Genomic DNA, 21004 nt, shown 5'->3' with positions numbered 1-21004 from the left:
ACAGTTCAGGAATTATGGCAATGAGAAGTGCACATGTCCAATCCCGTCAGCGGCGACAGGTTGGTAATAAGAATATTGTGGCATTAACAGAGGGGTGCTGTTGGTCAGGGCTAGGGGGGCCCCCAACACAAGGGGGCCCCCTAGCCGACCTATGCCTAATGGTAAAACCGCCACTGCCCTGATGGGTGGGGCAGGGCATGTAGGGACCAAATTCCATTTTTCAGTTCTTTTTAAAACACTTTTTCTGTGATTTAAAAAGAACTGAAAGATGGAATTTGAAACTAAACACAGCAAGAACACACCAATGATGTAGGGACCAGTTTTAACTTGCTATGGCTGTTTGGGTTTTCATCCAAAAACCAATGCTTGGGAATGTGGACTGGAATGCTGAGCTGTAGGTCTTCTGGTTTTCCTGGTAACTTGGCTCCCTATGGACAAAGATCTCATTATCTCTGTTGGAAAACTGCTGGAAGTAGAAAACACTTGACTTTTTCCTTTGCATACTTGTATGTATGTAGTGAAAAGAAACATTTTCCATCAGAGGTAGAATTTGCAGCAGAGGATTGAGTTGATCTAAACTTCCTGTTTGATTTAGATGTCTTTGCAACAGAAATGATAGACTCAGAAATCCATCCACTTGTTTGTGGATCTCAGCAAAACTGAAATTGAAGTTATGTTTGCTGTTGTGTTATTTGGTGTCAGTCAGAACCATGCATTTGATGCATTTGGGTTGTTTTCCTCTGACTCCATTCAGATCATCTCATACACCAAAGGGTCCATAATTGTGGGCTCCACCCAGTTCAATGGGCGTGTTGGGTTTGTCGCCACCATGCCTTCGCAAGATTTGTCCCTGTACATCAACAACACTAGGGAGTCCGACTCGGGCTACTTTTCCTGTCAGGTTATTACTCCCAACAACCTGCAGCCTCCTACGGAATTCAATCTGGAAGTGAAAGGTGAGGACACCAGCTGTTGGAAGAGACTGAGTCCCAGAGTCACGAGGAAAGCTAACCTTCTCTGTCCTTCCTAGTCCCTCCTGCTGTTCCTAAGTGTTCTCTGCTTGGGAAGCCAGTGCTGAAAGGAAATGTGACCCTGACATGTGCGTCTGTTGCTGGGAAACCCCTCCCTCTGTACAAGTGGAAGAAGACCAGCCCCACCTCGGAGGTCTTCTTCTCACCAACGCTCAGTGAGTGGAGTTTCCTGTGAAACAACCAGCATTTAGAACATCTCAAACCAGTGGACATCTCCACAGTGCAGTCCTGCGTTTTGTATGTGTACCAAGTATGTTTCTGCAGGAATTCACTGTCAACCTGTTGTTTTAGATGAGAAGGCCGGCACTTTGAAGCTAAACAACCTGAGTAGTAACATGTCAGGAAAATACGAGTGCACAGCCAGCAACACAGCCGGATCAGAGACTTGCTTCATCAACCTGGAGGTTGTTAACTGTAAGTTGCTCACACCAACACCACCATCCCTCCAATGACTTTCCGGTGGCTTTCATGGTGTGTAACACCAGCCGGGGTGTGTTGTACAGATTTTTGTGGGGTTTGTTTTCTAGAGAATTATTTTGTTTGTTGTCATTTTAACAGTTTGTGTTTCATGATTCCAGCTAATAAACTGGGAATGACTGTTGGTGCAGCAGTTGGGTCAGTGTTGGGCTTCATCTTCATACTCGCCATCTGCGTCGGCTTCCTGTTCTTTTTCAAAAGGCGGAGAGAGAACGAGGATGACATAGCCAATGACATCAAGTGAGTTAATTTATGAGCATTTGAGTCTACTCTGGAGCTTACAGTGGTTGCTAGTCCACCAAGATGGCAAATTAATATAGGCCATAGAAGGATCGTCTCCCAGCACATTCTCAAGAGCCTGGAGGAGATCCCATGAGATATGCAGTTCCTCTACAGTGAGTTTTTCATCAACACTACTCAGCCTGAAACAGCTCTGTACAGTGTGGTTGAAGTCAGCTCATCTGCGAGTAGTTTTGTTTCTCTCCCCCTGAGTCTGAGATCAGTGGACTAAGTGGTCTCCTTTAAAGAATGAGTAACATCTAAATTCATTTTTTTACTGATACCCTGTTTAGATGGGTGTCTAATAGTGCTGTACACATGTGTAATCGTTATTTTTGGCAGTTTGGTGCAACTTAAATGTAATATTTCAACCCAAAACGGTAACTACATCTCTATCTTCGGGTTAAAACTTCGCTCCACATTCATGTAGAATCAGCCACAGCTGCTTGCAACCGCGACAGAGATGTCAAAGTGTGAAGGAGGGGGTAAGAACTTGGAACAGTGGAATTAAAAAGGCTTTAACTCATTCGCTGCCAGCCGTTTCCTGATCGGTAAAGCCCTTTGCTGCCAGCGTTTCTCACCATTTTTACAGTTTTTTTTAAAGAGCCACAGAACGTTGCACGCTAGGATGATGTTGACGCCAAAACAAAGCGCACACTCACCTCTTACATCAGGACGAATCCGCGCGTTTTGAGTGATATCCATTCTTTCATAATCCTTTGTTGAATTGTGATCAGCAGAAGCTTTTCTGTCTCGAAAATAATAAAAAGTTGTGTCATCTGCAAACAAGATGCACTTTAATACTGTAGACATAGAAACCATATTGTTTATATAAATAATAAATAGTTTAGGGCCTAGTACCGGCCCTTGTGGTAATCCACAATTAATATGATTTAGATCAGATTTGATGTTGTTTATTTGAACATACTGTTCCTATCAGATAAATAATAACTGAAAAGGTTCTAAAAAGGTTAACAGTTAAAATACTACTTATCAACAAATTAAACACCTGGTTAAAACAGAATTGCCATGATCTGCATCTGCCCCTTCCCTCATGTGTCTCCTTGTGTTCTCCATCCGTCTCTAGATTCTCCTGTTGTGTATCCTAGCGCCCTCTTGTGTCATTGTCTATGTCTTCCTCATGTGTTCCCAGATCTGCAGCCCCTCTAGATTTCCTTCCTCCTCAGGCATCCCCCTCTCAGGTCCTGTGGTCCTCCTTAGTCACGCCCCTGTAGTCTCTCTTTCTGTGTTCCCAGATCTGCAGCCCCTCTAGATTTCCTTCCTCCTCAGGCATCCCCCTCTCAGGTCCTGTGCTCCCTTGGCCCCCTTTTAGCCACGTCCCTGTAGTTTTTTCTTTCTGTAGTGTTTTCTTCTAGTTTAATTTTCCCCCTTAGAATATTAGTTATGTTTGCTGCCCTTCAGGTCTTTAGGTTTTATTCTTAGGTCATTTTTCCTTAGTTACAGCTGTTCATGTTATTAGTCTCTCTAGTATGTTTTTCCCATCGATGTTTGAGGTTTTTCCCCCTCCTTAGATTATTAGTTATGTTCCTGCGCTTCTTGTCTTTAGTTTTTATTCTTAGGTCATGTTTGTTTCCTCCCTAATTAGTAATTGAGTTCACCTGGTCTCTCTCTCCCCACACACCTGCAGTTCATCTCCCTCTCATCCTCCCCAGTGTACATAACCCAGTCTGTGTCTCTGTGTTGTTGGTCCATTGTTTCTGTCAGTCTCGTCTCGTTTTGGATCTCTAGTGTTTCCAGTGCTTCTTGAGTCTCTAGTGTTTTTTTTTTTTTTTGATCTCCAGTTCAGTATTTAGATATTTTTGGTTTTTGGCTTCTTGCCCTTTGGATTTATTTTTGTTTTGATTCATCCTCAATAAAGGATTTTACTTAATCTCCACTCCTGCCTCGTGTCGTCCTGGGTTCTACATTTTGGGTCCTAACCTAGTAAATCTTGTTTTTAAGTAGCACAACTTGTAATTCGCGTTCAACAAAAGTGAATACATAACAAACATTTTGTGTTTTATGGAGTTTTGGGGGGGACACATTTATGTCAGAGGGGCACATGTCCCCCTCTGGCCCCCCAGGATTTTCGCCTATGGAATTGTCTCTACGGTAAAAGTATGGTACGTAAAGTAAAACAGACCTAACAACTGGGGGAAAAATAAGCATTATACTCATTTTGAAAAAAAAAACTACTACTCAGATGTTTTACCCACTTTATTTTGGTAGTAAGACATCAAAGAGTTGGATTCCAGTTCAACAGCGGAAGTTATTCTAACAAACTAGAAAGTGTAAAAAATACACAAATAAAGATCAGAAACCTTTTATACAAATACTGTAATAGATGTTCTGAACATGCAAGTTTACTGCTGACCTTTCATTGTAGTGTTGAAACGGCATTAACATCTTTTTTTCCATAAAATTTTGGAAGTATCCTTTACACCATATCCACCTTGCACAGGAAAGTAAATGTCCCTGTGAGAGGGGGATCCTCCATGAATGAATGAATACCGGGACATTTTCGGTGAATAATACTTCAGGGAGACGGCGGGAACAAGGAGTAAAATAGTTTACAGTTTTAAAACAGTTTCCAGCTCAAAACGGGAGAATTAGCAGGTGTGAAAGTTTTCACTGATAGTTTATCCACAGGATCAGGATCACATCACGACTCCGCCGCTCCTGGTTTCGGCCCCACTGAGCGGGACTTCTTGTCTTCTGCACATGCGGGTCGCTTTGGTGCTGGAGCGTTCACACTGGAGAGAGTTTGATGTTGCATTTCAGTCACAGCGTGAACGGCCACACAAAATAATCAGAGTTACTCAAAAATTCGAATTGAGCATCAAGGCCTGCAGTGTGAACGTAGCCTAAGTGTTGCTAATCTTATAATTAATTGACAACTCAACCTCATGTTTTGGAAAAAGTATTATTAATTTATTACAGTTATTTTCGGGTATCAAATGACACAATAATGTTCTGCAAAATCAATGACATGGTTTTACTGTGGCAAAATGTACTTACCTTCACACATTTTTGCCAAAACAGTCCATGTGTCAGAGCAATTTTCTTATTTCTGATTTCCTGGTGGGAGCGTGGCAGATGAGGCCTGCAATTTCCTGACACAGTGCCATCTAGTGGATTTGTTTAGTACAACATAATGCAACCAAGTGGTAGAGATGGCTCAATAAGGTTAAGTTAAGCACTCCTGTCCATTAAATATGGTGTCTCAAAGTATGCTACACCAAATGGTTGAGTCAACAAATTCTGAGGCCTGGAGGACAGCAGACTGCTGGATGGCACGGCCTTTTATCCCAGATGTTGTTCACCAATAGGATTCAGTTCAGCAGTGCTCATCAGCATTCTGGAGGAGAGGAGGAGGGGTGGTGTCTGGGCTGATCACTGGAGCTGAGTGATCCTGGCTCCTGGAGCTAAAGAGGCCAGGCTGGTGGCCGTAACAGATACAAATTCATCACTTAGGTCATCTGATGCTGTCCGACTGACAGAGGTGGAAAGTAACGAATTACATTTTCTCAGGTTACTGTAATTGTGTAGCGTTTTTGTGTATTTATACTTTTTAAGTCATTTTTAAAATCTGCACTTTTACTTTTACTTGAGTAAGTTTTTTAAAAAGAATTTTAATTCGCTACATTTTAAATCATATCCGTTACTGAGTAAAAATAAATTGTAGGCCTAATAAATTAAAAATATTGTGTGTCATAGTGTCGGAACAGGAAGAGACATCTGCATGAGCGCCGCGTCTAAACCGTGTGTGTGGGGGGGGAATGCACTTTTGATAATGAGGACAAACAGCCATTTTTACCACTGTCTTGCTCACAAACATCAGTTCAGTCCCTGTGATCCACTCGCCGTTTACCTCCTCTCTCCCTCCTCTCCTGTGGGTTGCAACCCGCACGTTTGCGCTCCGGTGTTACGTCATCAAAATTCTGCTCGGTTCAGTAGCCAGACTCGGTTCCATATTTGAAATGTGTTTCCCCAACCGCTCTGCACAGCAGCAGCAAAATAACGTTTAGCGCTCATAACAACCGGATTGTCTGCGTTTTGCGCACACGAGCGAATTGTAAACTGGCATTGTGATTTTGCACTACTTAGATGTAGCCATCCTTACGCTGACAAAAATGTAACTACGTAACTTTTACTTTGAGTACATTTTATTTACAATACTTTTTACTTTTACTTGAGTAAAAATTTAGGCAAGTGCTTTTACTTGTACTTGAGTAAAATATTATCAAAGTATTGGTACTCGTACTTAAGTAGGACATTACAGTACTCTTTCCACCTCTGCTGACTTAGCTGATGGTAGCTCCGTCAGACAGACTTGGGCTAGTGAGTGTAAATATATGGATGTTTATTGACATATTATTTAAATATATGATCCATTTGAAAAAGGCAGATGATAATTAAGTCAACACACACTCCATCATAGAAAGACAGTGGAGAGAGCATTCATGTATTAAACACACAGAACCAAAAGCATTGCTTACTTCTGTTTCAGTTTTGATTCAAACATACAAAATCTGTTCCTTTAAACTCAATTGGTCAATAAAGATCCTAGACATTTAAAAGTAGATGCCAACTCTAGTTGTTGTCCATCTCTAGCTCAGATGTTCTCATTCAGTACAGAAAGAGGGTGAGGGGCTTTAAACTTTACTCATCCTGTCCTTCTGTCCTGCAGGGAGGACGCTCAGGCTCCTAAACGAGTGTCCTGGGCAAAGAGTGGACTGGGTTCAGAGCTTATCTCCAAGAACGGCACTCTGTCTTCTATTGCCTCCAGCCAACACTTCAGATCACCCCACCAGCACCATCAACACCATTTACAGCAATACCCCCAGCATCCTGCCTCAGACACTGCCTCTATAATCACAGCAACTGGCAGCACAGCTGGGTACCGTCCAGCCCGCCTCCAGGGAGCCTCCACCAGCTACAGTTACAACAACAGCAGCACATTACCAGCTGGGCAGCAAGTTTCCTCCCTTCCTACCAACAGTGGAAGCCCTGTTCCAGTGCAGGAGCGCTATGGCCAGCTGCCCCAGGCACTGCCTCAAACCTACAGCCAGGTTCCAGGGCGGCTTCAGACTGCCCCCTCTCCACCACCGCTTCCCACTTCCACCTTCACTGCCTCTAACATCAGCCGAATGGGGGGGGTGCCCATTATGGTTCCAGCTCAGAACCAGGCAGGCTCTCTGGTCTGACAGGGACAGCATATGGCTCTGTTGTCCCAGAGCACCAGCGACTTCTCAGAAGTTCATCTAGGTTTACTTCACGGTTTAGTAAAGAACATCAGAAAATAGCTCCACGTGTTTTAGGTTTCACTGATGGTTTACCTGTTTTTTATTCACAGTTTTTTTTTTTACTGTTTTCAACCTAACGGATGCCAATGGATACAGTGTGTACCTGCTTATATTACCTTTGTTGTCTTTGATAAATTCGCCTCTAAAGCCTTTGTCACCGGTCATCTACAGGAATCCTTTTCAGATGTATTTATTTTACGAAAACGGAGTCAGAGGTAGAAAAGAGAATACTGTTTTTCAAGCTATGACTTTACCACCACTAGGAAGTTAACATCACTAGGATCTGATCAGTCGGTGAGGACATTCCACATCATCAGGGTATCCGCGGGTCCTTAAAAAGTCTTAAATTTGCTTTTCCAAATTTAAGGTCTTAAAAATCCTTAAAAATGACAAATAATCCTTAAATAAAGTTTCCAAAGATCTTAAATTACCAAACACCCAATAAACAAGAATCTTTTATTTCTATAAAATTTTCTTGAATTTCTAGTTAGTATTCAGCATTTTTTGTGTATGATGTGTAAGCGGAACCATACACACTCAGTTGGTTGTGAAAGGGGGCTATTTTTAGATGAGCACATTAGCTGGTTAAGCTAGTGGTAGCTTGCGCCATGGGGAAGTGCAGGTTTAATGGTAACCGGATGGCTAATCCCACGTTCGCAACGTGGTTAGCACCGGTTCCAGGTAATGGCTGGAAATTATAGCTTAGATTTGGTCAAAGTGGCCTTAAAAAGGTCTTAAAAAGTCTTAAATTTGCCCCCCTTTAAGGGGCATTATGGAAGTTTGACAGCCAAAACATGTATAGAAATAATAAATTTCTTCTTCATACATTCTCCTGCAGTGCCCTGGTCCTGTAGAATGAGCCCTGGCATTTTTACTGTGATTGCCTGTTTTTCTGTGAAATCACAGAAAAAGAAACTTGCTTGGGTCGAGCAGGCTGCTTCATGCGCGTTCACGCTCAGGCATAGCGCGTAGCGTTTGCTATCAGTAGCTTTAGCAACAGAGAGTGAGATAGTGCCAACTCAGCGACTTTGTCACTGTTCCTAACGCCTAGCGATGAACCTAGCTACATTTCTGAGGACCCTTAGCTACTTTCTTCTAGATATTTCCTGCAAATTAGCAACAAAATAGCCATTTTTGCTCCGAACCGTTCTTTGAATGTTGTTTCAGCTATCATCCACTATATAAGAGTTACAGACTGGTGATTTAGCTCACCTAGTAAGATGTTGGAGACTTGTGCTGAAGATCTGGGTTCAATTGTGGATGTGAACATAAATAATTTAGAGTTTATTTTTTACATTAATGGTATATTATTTTACAGTAAGATGCCCTAATTTTTATTTGAGACTCGCCGAACGGCATTGAATTCACAGATTTAAAAAAATGTGGGTTCAACTTTCATTTTGGAACAATTTTTCAAGCAAGGGAAGGGAAGCTCTGTGAAGCTGACGGACTGACCCATCTTAAAGCTTTGTCTGCTGTGCTGAAGAGAAAGGTACAGAACCGAATAATTTAATTAATTAGCTGTGTGTTCTCCTGTCCTCTGTCCTCCGGGCCACACACACACACACACACACACACACACACACACGGGACTGTCTCAGCTGTTATTTTCGTTAAGGAGTGTGCACGTACAGCATGCGCGCCTCGTGCACAAGCCTACTATTGAAGCTGCCGTTACACTTTTGGCCTTAGGGGGCAATCACGAGCATAAAAATTCAAAACTCCGTAACGTCCCTTTAAACCTGCAGATACCCTGGTCATGTCTGGAGATACGAAGAAGTCCTCTGATCTAACAAGTTAGTGGTATCTTTCTAGTTGGTTTATTTAGTTAATGCAACATTTTGAACCGAACAGCTACATTGCTGCCTCTGCTGCTGGAGTCTCGCAGCAGCACACATGCAGAGTGCATCCAAGCATGCGTCATACGGTTTAAACAGACAGCATCATTGTAGACCTACAGGCTTTTGTCACTTACACCTTTAGTGCAGATGAATAACTGATAGATTCAAATATCTGCAATGGATTGATGATTAAACTTTTACTCTGAACTGGTCTGTGCTGAATAATCACTTTCATTGTTTTTCAGCCTCGATAAAGTGTGAATATATTTATTTGTGGTTAAAGGTGTTAGAAACAGCCTGCATGAGTCTGACTGTTGAGGACATGTTGGTCTCTGAACCAAAGACTGAGAGCACTGCTCACGTCTTTATGTCCACGTGTCTTCAGACAGAACCTGGTGTCTGTTACGGAAACACAACACGTATGTTATGATTGAAACCATTTTATAACCTGAATGCTTTTATAATAAAGTTGGATTTTAAAACATGACTGGTTTATTTTTTTAAATAAAGTTGAGATTTACAGAATTACAGTGAAAACAGGTGTGACTGAGATGACTTCCTGAAGTCCGAAAATCATTTCATAAGATTAGTTATTTTGTTTGTAATTGATTAACAATTCAACATTAAACAGTGACAGCGAGTGTCATGTTCTGTGTCCCTTTGTTCCCTAGCCCCTCCAGTTCCCACTCCAGGTTTTTCTCTTGTGTCCCATTATTATCCCCAGCCCTCTGTAGACTTCCCTCAGGTGTCCTAATCATTCCCCATTCCTAGTCAATCTTTATTTAGTCCTCATCCATCTAGTTATTAGTTGTTTATTTTTGGCCCTCAGTCTTTAGGTTTAGTTTAATCCTTGTGTTATAGGTTAAGGTTTTCTGTCATCTTGCTTGTTTCTTTCCCCCTCAATTAGATTATTGTATTCACCTGCCTTCCCTCCAGCTCTCACTACGCATACCTGCCACCTGTTCCCCTGATCACCTCCCTCTGTGTTTAAAACCCCTGTCTTGTCCTTCAGTATTTGTCGGTCCATTGTATGTGTCAGAGCAGTTCTGTGTCCTTCCGTGTTTTTGCCCGAGTCCTAGCTCCTGTTTTTAACTGCTGGATTAAGCCTCACCTCTAAAAGAATAAAGAATTTATGTATTTACCTCCGCTCCTGTGTGCGTTATCTGGTGTTCTGCATCTTGGGTTCAAACCTCCTGCCCGTCAGCATGACAGCGAGGAATGAGAGTCACAAACATTATCAGTAACGGTTCGGTACTTTTCACCTTCCTGTTCACCTTTGACTTTTACATGAATACAATGTGAGACTGTGTTTCTGCAGAGCTCACCGTTTGCTCCAACATGGAGCTTCCTTCATAATCCAGTGACTGAGTCGTTTATGAACAGATGTAAATATTAAAATGAGTCTTTAGTTTTTATATTTGCTGAGTAAATCCTTTAACAAAGGGCTCATTGTCACAAATTCTACAACTGCTGGTCCTTTTCTTCCTGTGCATGGCTTTAAGCGCAGATGTTAATGTGCAGTTACGTCATGCTTTATCATGGAAAATGCCGTGGATTGTTTTAAAATTAACCACATTTTCCCTAAGGGATAGTAGACGATGTCCAAGGGGCTCACTTACAAAGCTCGCTGACACAAAAAATACCTTTTCTACTCTGACTTGATAATTTATAAAGAAAAACTTGATGGGGAAATGTGACAACTTGAAAGGGATGTTCCAAACAAAATTTTATTTTGTCTGTTGACATATTTTCTAGAGTTCTCCCGGGTCCGGCTGTACTCCTTTAGCTTTAGCATAGCATAAAACACAGCAGACACCTGCTTGTGTTATGTTTGCAGGATATCAGCCACACAGTTTCGGTAGATTGGCTGTGTATAGAAAGAGTGGGTTTTCCCTGTCACTTGCCCCCCTCCCCACCCCCACCCCCACCCCACTTGCTGCCACTGCTTCCACGTCATCAGTGACTGCCAAGTCTTCGGCCCAATCCCAAAATTCACACTTGCACCCTTCATTTGTGTGATCCTGACCAGGGTTGCGAGTGCGTAGGGTGTCTCGATTCTCAGGTGAGGAGTTTGATGACGCCCCTTTTTCACCTCATCTTTGTTTAAAAGTGCTTTTCAGTCCATCGGTCCCAGCATGCTCTCTATAATTAATGATTCTCTGGTCTCTGGTCAGGTCCCTGCTTACTTTAAGAACGCTGTAATCCACCCGCTTCTTAAAAAACCAAGTCTTGACCCCTCTCTTTATAGCAGCTTCAGACCCATCTCTAAACTTCCGTTCATCTCCAAGATCTTGGAAAAGGTTGTGGCTAAACAACTCACAGCTGCTCTTGATGAACATAACATCTATGATTGCTTCCAGTCAGGTTTTCGTAGAGCTCATTCTACTGAAACAGCTCTTCTTAGGGTCTCTAATGACCTTCTGACTCACAGTGATGCAGGGGACTGTTCTGTTCTGGTCCTGCTGGACCTGACTGCAGCCTTTGACACTGTTGACCATCACCTGCTACTGGAGAGGCTGAGACTGGGTAGGCCTATCAGGAACTGCTCTGGAGTGGTTCTCCTCTTATCTTTCTGAGCGCTCCTTCTCTGTGGCTTTCTCCAAGTTCAGGTCCTCCACCACCTCTCTTACCCATGGTGTCCCACAAGGTTCTTTGCCGGGGCCTCTGCTCTTCCTCCTCTATCTGCTTCCTCTTCAGCACATCCTGAGCTCCTTCAAAGGAATATCCTACCATCTTTATGCAGATGACATCCAACTGTACATCTCCTTTAAGCCCCATGAGATGTCTAAGCTGCAGCTGTTACACCAAAGAAGAAGAGGTCAAAACTACGTTTTGCAGAAATAAAAAGAGGAAAGCTGCAGGGCGAGATGGTGTTAGTCCAGCTGTCTTGAAGCACTGTGCAGCCCAACTAGCCCCAATCTTTACCATAATCTTTAACAGCTCTCATAGTATTGACTGGGGCGGTACACCTGTCAAACTGTAACACAGGTGTCCTAAGGCGAGCCCGCCTGGCTGCCGTCTCCACGACTCCTCTTCCCACTCTCCCAGCACCCACCCCCCTGTCGGTGGCGGCCGGCTCCGGTGCTGGTGGTCTCGCCTCCGGGCGACCCGCCTACACCGCCCGGCCTTCTCCATGGGGACTACCTGGTTGATCCTGCCAGTAGCATATGCTTGTCTCAAAGATTAAGCCATGCAAGTCTAAGTACACACGGTCGGTACAGTGAAACTGCGAATGGCTCATTAAATCAGTTATGGTTCCTTTGATCGCTCCAATGTTACTTGATAACTGTGGCAATTCTAGAGCTAATACATGCAAACGAGCACTGACCTCTGGGAATGCGTGCATTTATCAGACCAAAATCCCTCGCGGGGATAACTCTCGGGGCGCCTCGGTTGCTTTGGTGACTCTAGATAACCTCGAGCCGATCGCTGGACCCCGTGGCGGCGACGTCTCATTCGAATGTCTGCCCTATCAACTTTCGATGGTACTTTAAGTGCCTACCATGGTGACCACGGGTAACAGGGAATCAGGGTTTGATTCCGGAGAGGGAGCCTGAGAAACGGCTACCACAAGTGCACTGTCTCCAAATCCTTTAAGACTCTATCAGTCCAGTACTGAAATCCAACTAAATATCTTGTGTACCTACATGTATAGCTTTCACCTCGATTGTAATGAAGTCTTTTGAACATATCATACTAACTCACCTGAAAAAGCTCACTTCTCCCCTCATGGACAGCCACCAATTTGCTTATCAGTCCAACAGATCAGTTGATGATGCAATAAACTTGGCTATTTATTCTCACACATATACCTGAATATTCTTCATCTACTTCAGCTCTGCCTTTAATACAGTCAACGCTGTCAACCTCTTCAATAAACTCAAGGATATGAGCGTCAACATCACTCTTTGCCATTGGATACACAATTTTTTATCATATAGGACTGAGAGATAGGATTGGTATCCTGCTGTCCCACTCTCTGACGCTCAGGTTAGGGGTCCCTCAGGGGTGTGTTCTTTCTCCCTGGCTTTTTTCACATCTACACAAGCTCACTGGTATCCTCTCACAGCTCAGTCTCTGTCCTCAAATATGCAGATGACACCACCATCATTGGTCTTATCACCAGTGGCGGTTCTACATCAAATTACTCCCCGGGCGAGGCCCTCTTTGAGCACCCCCCCCCCACCCACCACCACCACCACCACCACCACACCACCCCACCTGCATGAACACATGCATGTTTTCTACAAACAGGCATGTTTTATTAGAACGACTATTGAACATTCATTTTTCTAAGTTGCACATATTTACATTAATTACTATGAAGTTGTAAGCAATATACATTATATACTGTATCAAAATATATAGAATCAAATATACAAAAACAAACAATAACTAAATATTAAGAATATATGAACATAATAGATAATAAATATTCTAAATAGCAAAAATATTTCACACGTAACAAACTAAAGATAATCACTACAGCATTGCACTTAGAACAGAAAACACAAACTAAAATTAAAACCTAACCTTGATGCAACATCATCAATAATGTCATCACATGAAATCTGCTCCCCTACTGAGTGATTGATACTAATCAGAGCCAGGTTAGTGAGCCGCCCCTGAAACATAGGTGACCTCAGGTATGACTTGATCAAGTTTTGAAAAGCTCCTCTCAGCTTGAGCCACAGTGACTGGCAGAGCAGTCCAAAAGTTGGGGTAGATCTCCAATAGATCTCATGATCCATAATATTTTAGAATTGCCTCTGAAATTGTAATTTAAACTGACATAAAAAACTGTAGACTACCAAAAATGCCAACTTTTACAGAACAAATCATGTAAAAAATAATCAGTGCAGCCATCTGCAATAAATAACCAGGACAGTTAGTGGTGACTGGGGTGTTTTCTTCTGCTTGTAGAGTGGTTTCATTTATTATTATGTGAACATGATCAACATGTTTGTTGTTGTTCAGGCGGGCCACAGGCTGCAGTGAGCATTTAACAAATCCTAGTTTGAATCAATAAAAAACGATTCAAGGACTTTTTTCAAACCATTTGAATATTCGTTTAAATATTTCAGCCCTATTAGCTCTGTTAGCAATTAGTTGACCGCATTTAACCGTTAAAATCCCAGTTAACTGGTTCAAAAAATTGAAAACATGCATCATGAGAGCTACATACCTTTATCTTTCTGCTCTTTTTTCTTTTTTTCCCCCTGAATGGGGCACCTGGTGGTTTTAGCCTTTTTATGTTCATCTCTTCTGTTTGGCTCCTGACTCAGTAAGTTTCCTTTAGTCAGGACTAGACAATTTGACCTTGATGGGGGGGTGACCACAAAATCGTTTTGTTTTTCCTTTTTTTATTCGGCCATTTCACACAATTCAGAGAAACCTGAAAGAATGATAGGCCTGTGTTTATGATATTATGAATGAAATATGGAAGAACGTTAAGATGTGATTGGCTTTAGCCATGTTAATACAGTTGATTCAGCCCCTGCACGCCCATTTCATTTGGGAAAGACGCAGAGGTGAATTCCCCCGCCGCACCCCTCCCCTTCCTGTTCTTTAGACACACGGAGCACGTGAATGTTCTCAGTCAGCAGGAGTGCCTGCAACTGCAGGGGGCGCCAACTTGCTGTTTCCAATCCAGACACTGTCATATGACAGATAATAGAAAACCTCGGTGCGGCGCAGATTTCCTTTTTTTTTTTTACTCCGCGCTTGTGCGCCCCTTTTGTGTCATGAAAAAATGCCGCCCCGGGCAACTGCCCTGTCTGCCCGTGCCTAAAACCGCTACTGCTTATCACTAACAATAATGAACTATACTTTCGGGAACAGGTTAGCCGTGCAGTCACATGGTGCCAAGACAACAACCTAGAGCTCAATGCATTAAAAACACAAGAACTCATAATTGACTTTTCCCGCTCTTCCACACATAAGATACCCATCTCAATTTCCAACCAACCCATTATAATCACAGAGTCATACAAATTTCTAGGTACTTTCATCCCGATCAAATTTACAAAAAACAAATAAGTGTTTATTCTTCCTTGGACAACTAAAAACATTTAGAGTCAGGCACATTATCCTGTTGCAGTTTTACAATGCCATTATCCAATGCATACTCTCCTCTATAATTGTCTGGTATGGTCATTTGGACTCACAGCCATGGGAAAAAAAACTACAACGCATAATAGATAAATCATCCAAATTTACAGTTCATACCCTCCCTTCCATTGACTCATTATATCAAATGCATTACACAACGGGCAGGAAAAATCATCTGTGGTCCTTCACACCCTGCATTCCACCTGTTTATATTGCTGCCTTCTGGAAGACGGTACAGGTCCCTACCAACCAAATCAGTGAGATTCAGAAACAGTTTCTTCCCGACAGCTTTACAGTCGCTAAATCAAGTCTTTACCTGAAATGTCTGTGTGTTCCTGTTCTATGTGGACTGTTGTGTGAAGACAGAGTGATGTGAGCATGCCATGCTGTACTGAAAACAAATTCCACCAACTTGTTGTTTCATTAATAAATGAAGCTGAATCTAACATTGTCTCCATGAACTATAACAATCCCTCAGTATGCTACACTGAACTCGGTGTTGATTGTAACTGACTCTTTGACTGTTCCACCATCAGCTGTAGCCTGTGATGGATTCTTTGTAAATTAGGTACCTGCTCTACGGGCTGCTATACCTAGCGCCCCTGGGTTTGACTCTCCTTCCGCTCTTGCTGTTAGGGGCTTGACCTTGTTTAAACAGATGTCTCTGAAAGAGACACAGTCTGAAACAGACACACAAACTCTTTGCCTAAAGGGCCATTCACATCCGGCTGAGTGAGCGCTGGCGCGTCTGGCTGCCGCTGCTTGCCGGAGAACTTTCTGTGTTTTTTACTTCTTTTCACCCGAGTCATTTGTGCAGTCCTCTTATTCAGATTTTTTTATCACTATTTTTTTTTCTCGCTTACAGTCCTCAACCTGACTGCTCTCTGTGTCGGCAAAAACTCCTTTTAACCTACCTGCTCAGCTAACATTCTGGTTCCACTTCACCACCTCTCTTCTCTACTCCATAATGTGGGCCAGCAGGATTTCTCTGTGGCTCACACTGGCCTGGATCATCTTGTCGCTCATCCATCTAACCGTGGATGGACTTCTCCAGTACTCGGCGGCAGAGCTCTTCAACCTCCGCTTTCATCACCCTGGATCTCCACCACCAGCTCTGTGCCTATTTCCCGGCATCGCCTTCCAGCTTCGCCGGCGGTATACCCATCAGGGATCCCGGCGGAACCTCCATCTCGACAGCTCCAAAGGAATACTCTTCTTCTGGTCCACAGTTCGCCGGCGGCTACCCAAGAATACCTGCCGAGTTGTCAACTCCAGCATGTTAGTCTGACTGGCTAGTCCGGCTAACGCTCCTGTCACCAGTGACAACCGCACAGCTAATATTGGTCTCCTCAACATTCGCTCCCTCTCTGGTAAAGGACATCTCCTCCAAGACACCATCAAGGACCAAAAGCTAGACCTTCTTTGTTTAAGTGAGACTTGGCACCAGCCTGGTGATTTCTCACAGCTCAATGACTGTATTCCTGCCAGGTTTGTTTACACGGGTAAACCACATGGGTCGGGTCACGGCAGACTTAGGAGGTCCTTCCTGTATGTCTGCCTCCTCTCACCACTCTGGAATGCCTCGCCTGTCGACTATCCGGCCCGTCACCCACAATCATCGCCACTATCTATCGTCCCCCCAAGTTCAGCTCTGAGTTTTTAAATGAATTTTCTGCTCTTCTCACCCATGTCTCCACTCTCTCTCTCTGAAGGTAATTTTACTGGAATTTTAATATTCATATGGACAACACGGCTCTTCCTCTCACCAAAGATTTCTCCTCATCTTTGGGCTGTTTCAGTTTTCATCAATATGCCAATTTTCCCACTCACATCAAAGGTCACACCCTGGATTTAATCTGCTGCTCCGGCCTGACCCCTTCCAACTGTACAGCTGATCAGCTCCCTTTCCGGACTACTTCCTCATCTCATTTTCACTTCCCCTCCGTCTCTCCATCATCAAGTCAGCCCATATTGTTTCATTTTGTAATATCAAGGACATTGATCTAACCTCTCTTTCCTCCAGCATTACCACCCTCACCCCAGATTTATCCTCTAGTCCCGACGTTCTTGTCACTCATTACAGTAATGGTCTGGCTTCCATCCTCAATTCATCTGCTCCTATCAAATTCCGTTCTGTCAATTTCACACGGTCTGCTCCACGGTTTACCCCACCCTACGCTCCTTGAAAGCCACAAACCGAAGGCTTGAAATACTTTACAAGAAAACGGTCTCACCATCCATAAAGACTTATATTCTGCACAGATTTCTCTCAACAAGGACTCCATCTCTCGTGCCAAATCACTGTATTACTCCGGTCTCTGCTCCAACTCCAGCAATACTAAAACGTTATTTTCCATCATGAACAGCATCTTTCAGCCTCCTGATTCCTTACCCATCCATCTTTATTCTTCAGAAACCTGTAACTCTCTCCTTCAGTTCTTCAATGATAAGGTCAGTAGAATCCATCTTTCTTCACCCCCCCCCCCCTCCCCCGATTTATTCTAACCCTCCATTCAGTTCTCCTCCTTTAAACTTCCCCATCCTTCAGAACTATCAGATCTCATTACTAAGTCCAAACCTTCTACCTGTCAGCTAGATCCCCTTCCAACAGTTCTAGTTAAGTCCTGCCTCTCCTCCCTGCTCCCCTTTATAACAGCCATTATTCATTCCTCAATATCATCTGGAACAGCCCCCTTCCCTCTTCAAATCCACTTCAGTCAGTGCTATACTGAAAAAACCTGGTTCAGATCTGAATGACTTCAATAATGTCCGTCCCATTTCCCATCTCCCCTTCATTTACAAAATTCTAGAGAAAACAGTTGCATCTCAGCTCCACTCCCATCTCACCTGCAATAACCTCCAGGAACAATTTCAATCTGGCTTCCGTCTCCACCACAGCACAGATACAGCTCTCATTAAAATCACCAACGACCTACTCATTGCTGCTGATTCTGGTTTGATTTCTATTCTCATTCTCCTTGATCTGAGTGCGACCTTCAACACCATTTATCATCCCATCCTTCTCAATAGATTCTCTTCCTTAGGTTTCACTCACACCCCCTCCGCTGGTTTCACTCTTACCTTACCGGCCACACTCAGTTCATCCAGTTAAAATTCTTCTCCTCAAAACCCTCCCCAATCAAGTCAGGTGTGCCCCAGGGCTCTGTCCTGGGGCCCTCCTCTTCATAATCTATCTCCTCCCTCTTGGCAATATCTTCGGCAAATTTCGTATCCAGTCTCACTGCTTTGCAGATGACACCCAGCTCTACATTTCCAGTAAATCTAACTCCACTCTCCCACCCTCCTCCCATACCCTCTGCCTCTCAGAAATCAAATCTTGGTTCACCTCTAATATCGCCAAACTCAACGGCAATAAAACTGAACTTTTTCTTGTTGGTACCAAATCCGCCATCTCTTTTTTTGGGGGGTTTTCATGAGCTGTATGCCAAAATCATCAATATTAGAAACAATAAAAGGTTTGAATTACTTCAGTTGTGTATAATGAATCTAATATATATGAAAGTCTAATGTTTATCAGTATATTACAGACAATAATGAACTTCATCACAATATGCTTATTTTTTGAGAAGGACCTGTATAAGATTGGGATAAAGGTATCAGATAAAAGTGGGTGAATGGGGTTTGATAGTTAGCCTGCCACCTGCAGGCTTGGAGAACAACCACCAGCTGTAGAAGAGCTGTAGAAGGAGCCATCTAGATAGCAGGACCTGGTCCTGCTTTGTCATCATCACTCATTTCAAAGCCGCCCAGGAGACTTAGGGGAACAGCCATTTTATTAATCAACTTTGAACCATTGTGTTAGTTTCTCTTTATTCCAGTGCCATCATTGTGAACAGTCATGTTAAAAATAAAAAAGTGACATTTTTATTGTTAAAATTGTATAACCAGAATGAAGACAGTTAAGCATGAAAACTAATCGTAGAAACTGACAGAATGACCTCACAGCGTTTAGAATCAAACTCTTGTTTAAGCTAAACCCAAAGAAACAGAAGAGGAATGGTCCAGGGAACAAAAACATCTCACTTATATTCATGTACACTACTCTTTTTTTCTTCTACATACGTCCCATAGACATTTGAGGTTTGGTTTTTGGGGGAACTCTGCTGGATTGTCTCACATTTTCTTTTTTCAAACCTTCACTGTTGAGGAGCATCCCTGCAGCACAGCAGCCATAGATCTAGTGAGCAGAGTGAGATAGTCTACCTAGTGCACTGAGTAGGGGATCTATTTGGAGTTGGGCTGTTGTGAAGTGCAAACCATCAGTTTTCTAAACCCTCCCTGTTCTAGCTAACGTCATTTACCATCCTGGCAAACACACTGTGGTAAACTACACCTGAATATACGAGCTGGACTGTGTCCAGCCCCTTAAGTATACTAACAACATCATTATTCTCATGGTTACAGTACAGTATAGATCAATAGTTTCCATATTCTCATATCTTTTTTTCCATATTGCACCATCAAGAATGGGACACAAAGATTAACAGACTCCATTTCCTAATTAAAACAAAATATGTGCAAACATGACTAAGGACTTTGTTAACCAAACCAATTATTCCCTGTAATATCCACAAATAAAAATGATTTCTCTTTTCATATATATATTTATAGTAATAAGAATAATAAATCTTCACATTGGATCATTTCATAATGTGGCAAAATGCCGGACTGCTCTGTCCAGCCACAACTGTAATCCTTTGTCTTTTAATTGGCCAGTCCCCATGCATCCATAGGAAATAGATTTTTTTTCTTCAAAAAAGTAACAATTTGAGAGCAGCTGAAAAGTTTAGCCCAGCATCAATCGCTTTCACTCCAAGATTCTCCCAAGGTTTCTTTCAGCACCTCGGGAGTATATTCCATAGGAAAAAATGACTCCAAATGGTCATCTTCCACTGCAGGAAACTAAAAAAAAAGAGGAAACAATGTCCAGGTTCTCATGAAAACTTGGTGTAAATAATGTAAATGATCGATTATAGCAACAACAATTAATAATCATCAATTAATTAAACGAAATGACCAAGAATAAATAATCATCCCTTGTTACTCAATTAGTTTGGCAAAACTCCGACTGGAGTCATTCCTGATGAGTGTTTATTTTTTTCCCGAGTGAAACAAAAGTAAAAATACCAAGAAGATGAAAAATAAAGTCTAAAGTAAACAAAAGGAGATTAGTAAAAGTGGCCCTGAGGGCCTGTATATACACGACTGCGTGGTGAAAGTCAGTTTACTGCACTTGAGTGTGAAGTCCAGTCTTAGAGTCCTGCCCTTGGTGCCCTGCTGTTATACCAGCGTGTAGGACTTTGCGTAAGGGTTGCTGCTCGGTTTCAGATGTCCTCTTGAGTCAAGCAGGGACTCCTGGGAGGTGCTGAGCTTAGCAGCTTGGGCCAACTCAGAGCCCTCTCTGTGGGGGAGTGTGGCTGCAGAACCAGGCTGCCACTGTGCCACTGGGTCCCTGCTGGCCTGAGGGGCCTCTGTGGGGGTTGGAGGCGCCATGCGAGAGGGCCGCTTAAGTGAGCGACTTTTCTGGGGCTCGAGACAGGCCTGACCCATGGCTGCTCTCTCCCCACTGGCTGTCCCCCTGGATGAGCCTGAGCAGGACATGCCTCGGTTTAAAAGGAAGTCCATGCGCAGATACGGAGGAAGGTGAACCAGCTCTCCTCCTGCAGGATGACACGGAGCACAGTCAGAAAACACACACCACCTCAACCCTACTCTAGAAATGGAAGTCATGTAGGATTAAATTTGACTTGAATGAAGACATTCTGACTAAATGCTACACACATTTTAGTTGTACTCAACAGTGCAAATGTTTGTATCTGCAACAACAAGCATCCCACTTCATACACGTATCACTTCATGCTTGATTCTTCACTTGTCTGAGTGGCGAACCGAGTCTCTGCTACAGGAACACGTTCTACTTGTTATTTTGTTTTGGCAC

At 43.0% G+C, this 21004-nt stretch overlaps 2 protein-coding genes across 4 annotated transcripts in view; one reads left to right on the top strand and one right to left on the bottom strand.

Annotated features, from left to right (window-relative positions):
• Positions 1–7255, top strand: part of esama (endothelial cell adhesion molecule a) — a 53506-nt gene extending 46251 nt beyond the window's left edge. Inside the window, exons 3-7 of the mRNA XM_015960194.3 lie at positions 755–956; positions 1031–1186; positions 1323–1445; positions 1610–1748; positions 6478–7255. Of these exons, the coding sequence (XP_015815680.1) occupies positions 755–956; positions 1031–1186; positions 1323–1445; positions 1610–1748; positions 6478–6994 (1137 nt within the window). The 3' untranslated portion in view covers positions 6995–7255. The remainder of the gene's footprint in view (positions 1–754; positions 957–1030; positions 1187–1322; positions 1446–1609; positions 1749–6477) is intronic.
• An 11604-nt stretch (positions 7256–18859) lies between these two features.
• The window catches only part of LOC107386033 (cell adhesion molecule DSCAM), a 151262-nt gene continuing 149117 nt past the window's right edge, over positions 18860–21004 (bottom strand). For all 3 annotated transcript variants that reach the window (XM_054730420.2, XM_070555646.1, XM_054730421.2), the window contains one exon: positions 18860–20726. In XM_054730420.2, the coding sequence (XP_054586395.1) occupies positions 20347–20726 (380 nt within the window). In that variant the 3' untranslated portion in view covers positions 18860–20346. The remainder of the gene's footprint in view (positions 20727–21004) is intronic.

This window comes from Nothobranchius furzeri, chromosome 10 (assembly GCF_043380555.1).
Source record: "Nothobranchius furzeri strain GRZ-AD chromosome 10, NfurGRZ-RIMD1, whole genome shotgun sequence".
In the NCBI taxonomy this organism is placed as follows: Eukaryota; Metazoa; Chordata; class Actinopteri; order Cyprinodontiformes; family Nothobranchiidae; genus Nothobranchius; species Nothobranchius furzeri.
This window is presented reverse-complemented; position numbering and strand designations above follow the sequence as displayed.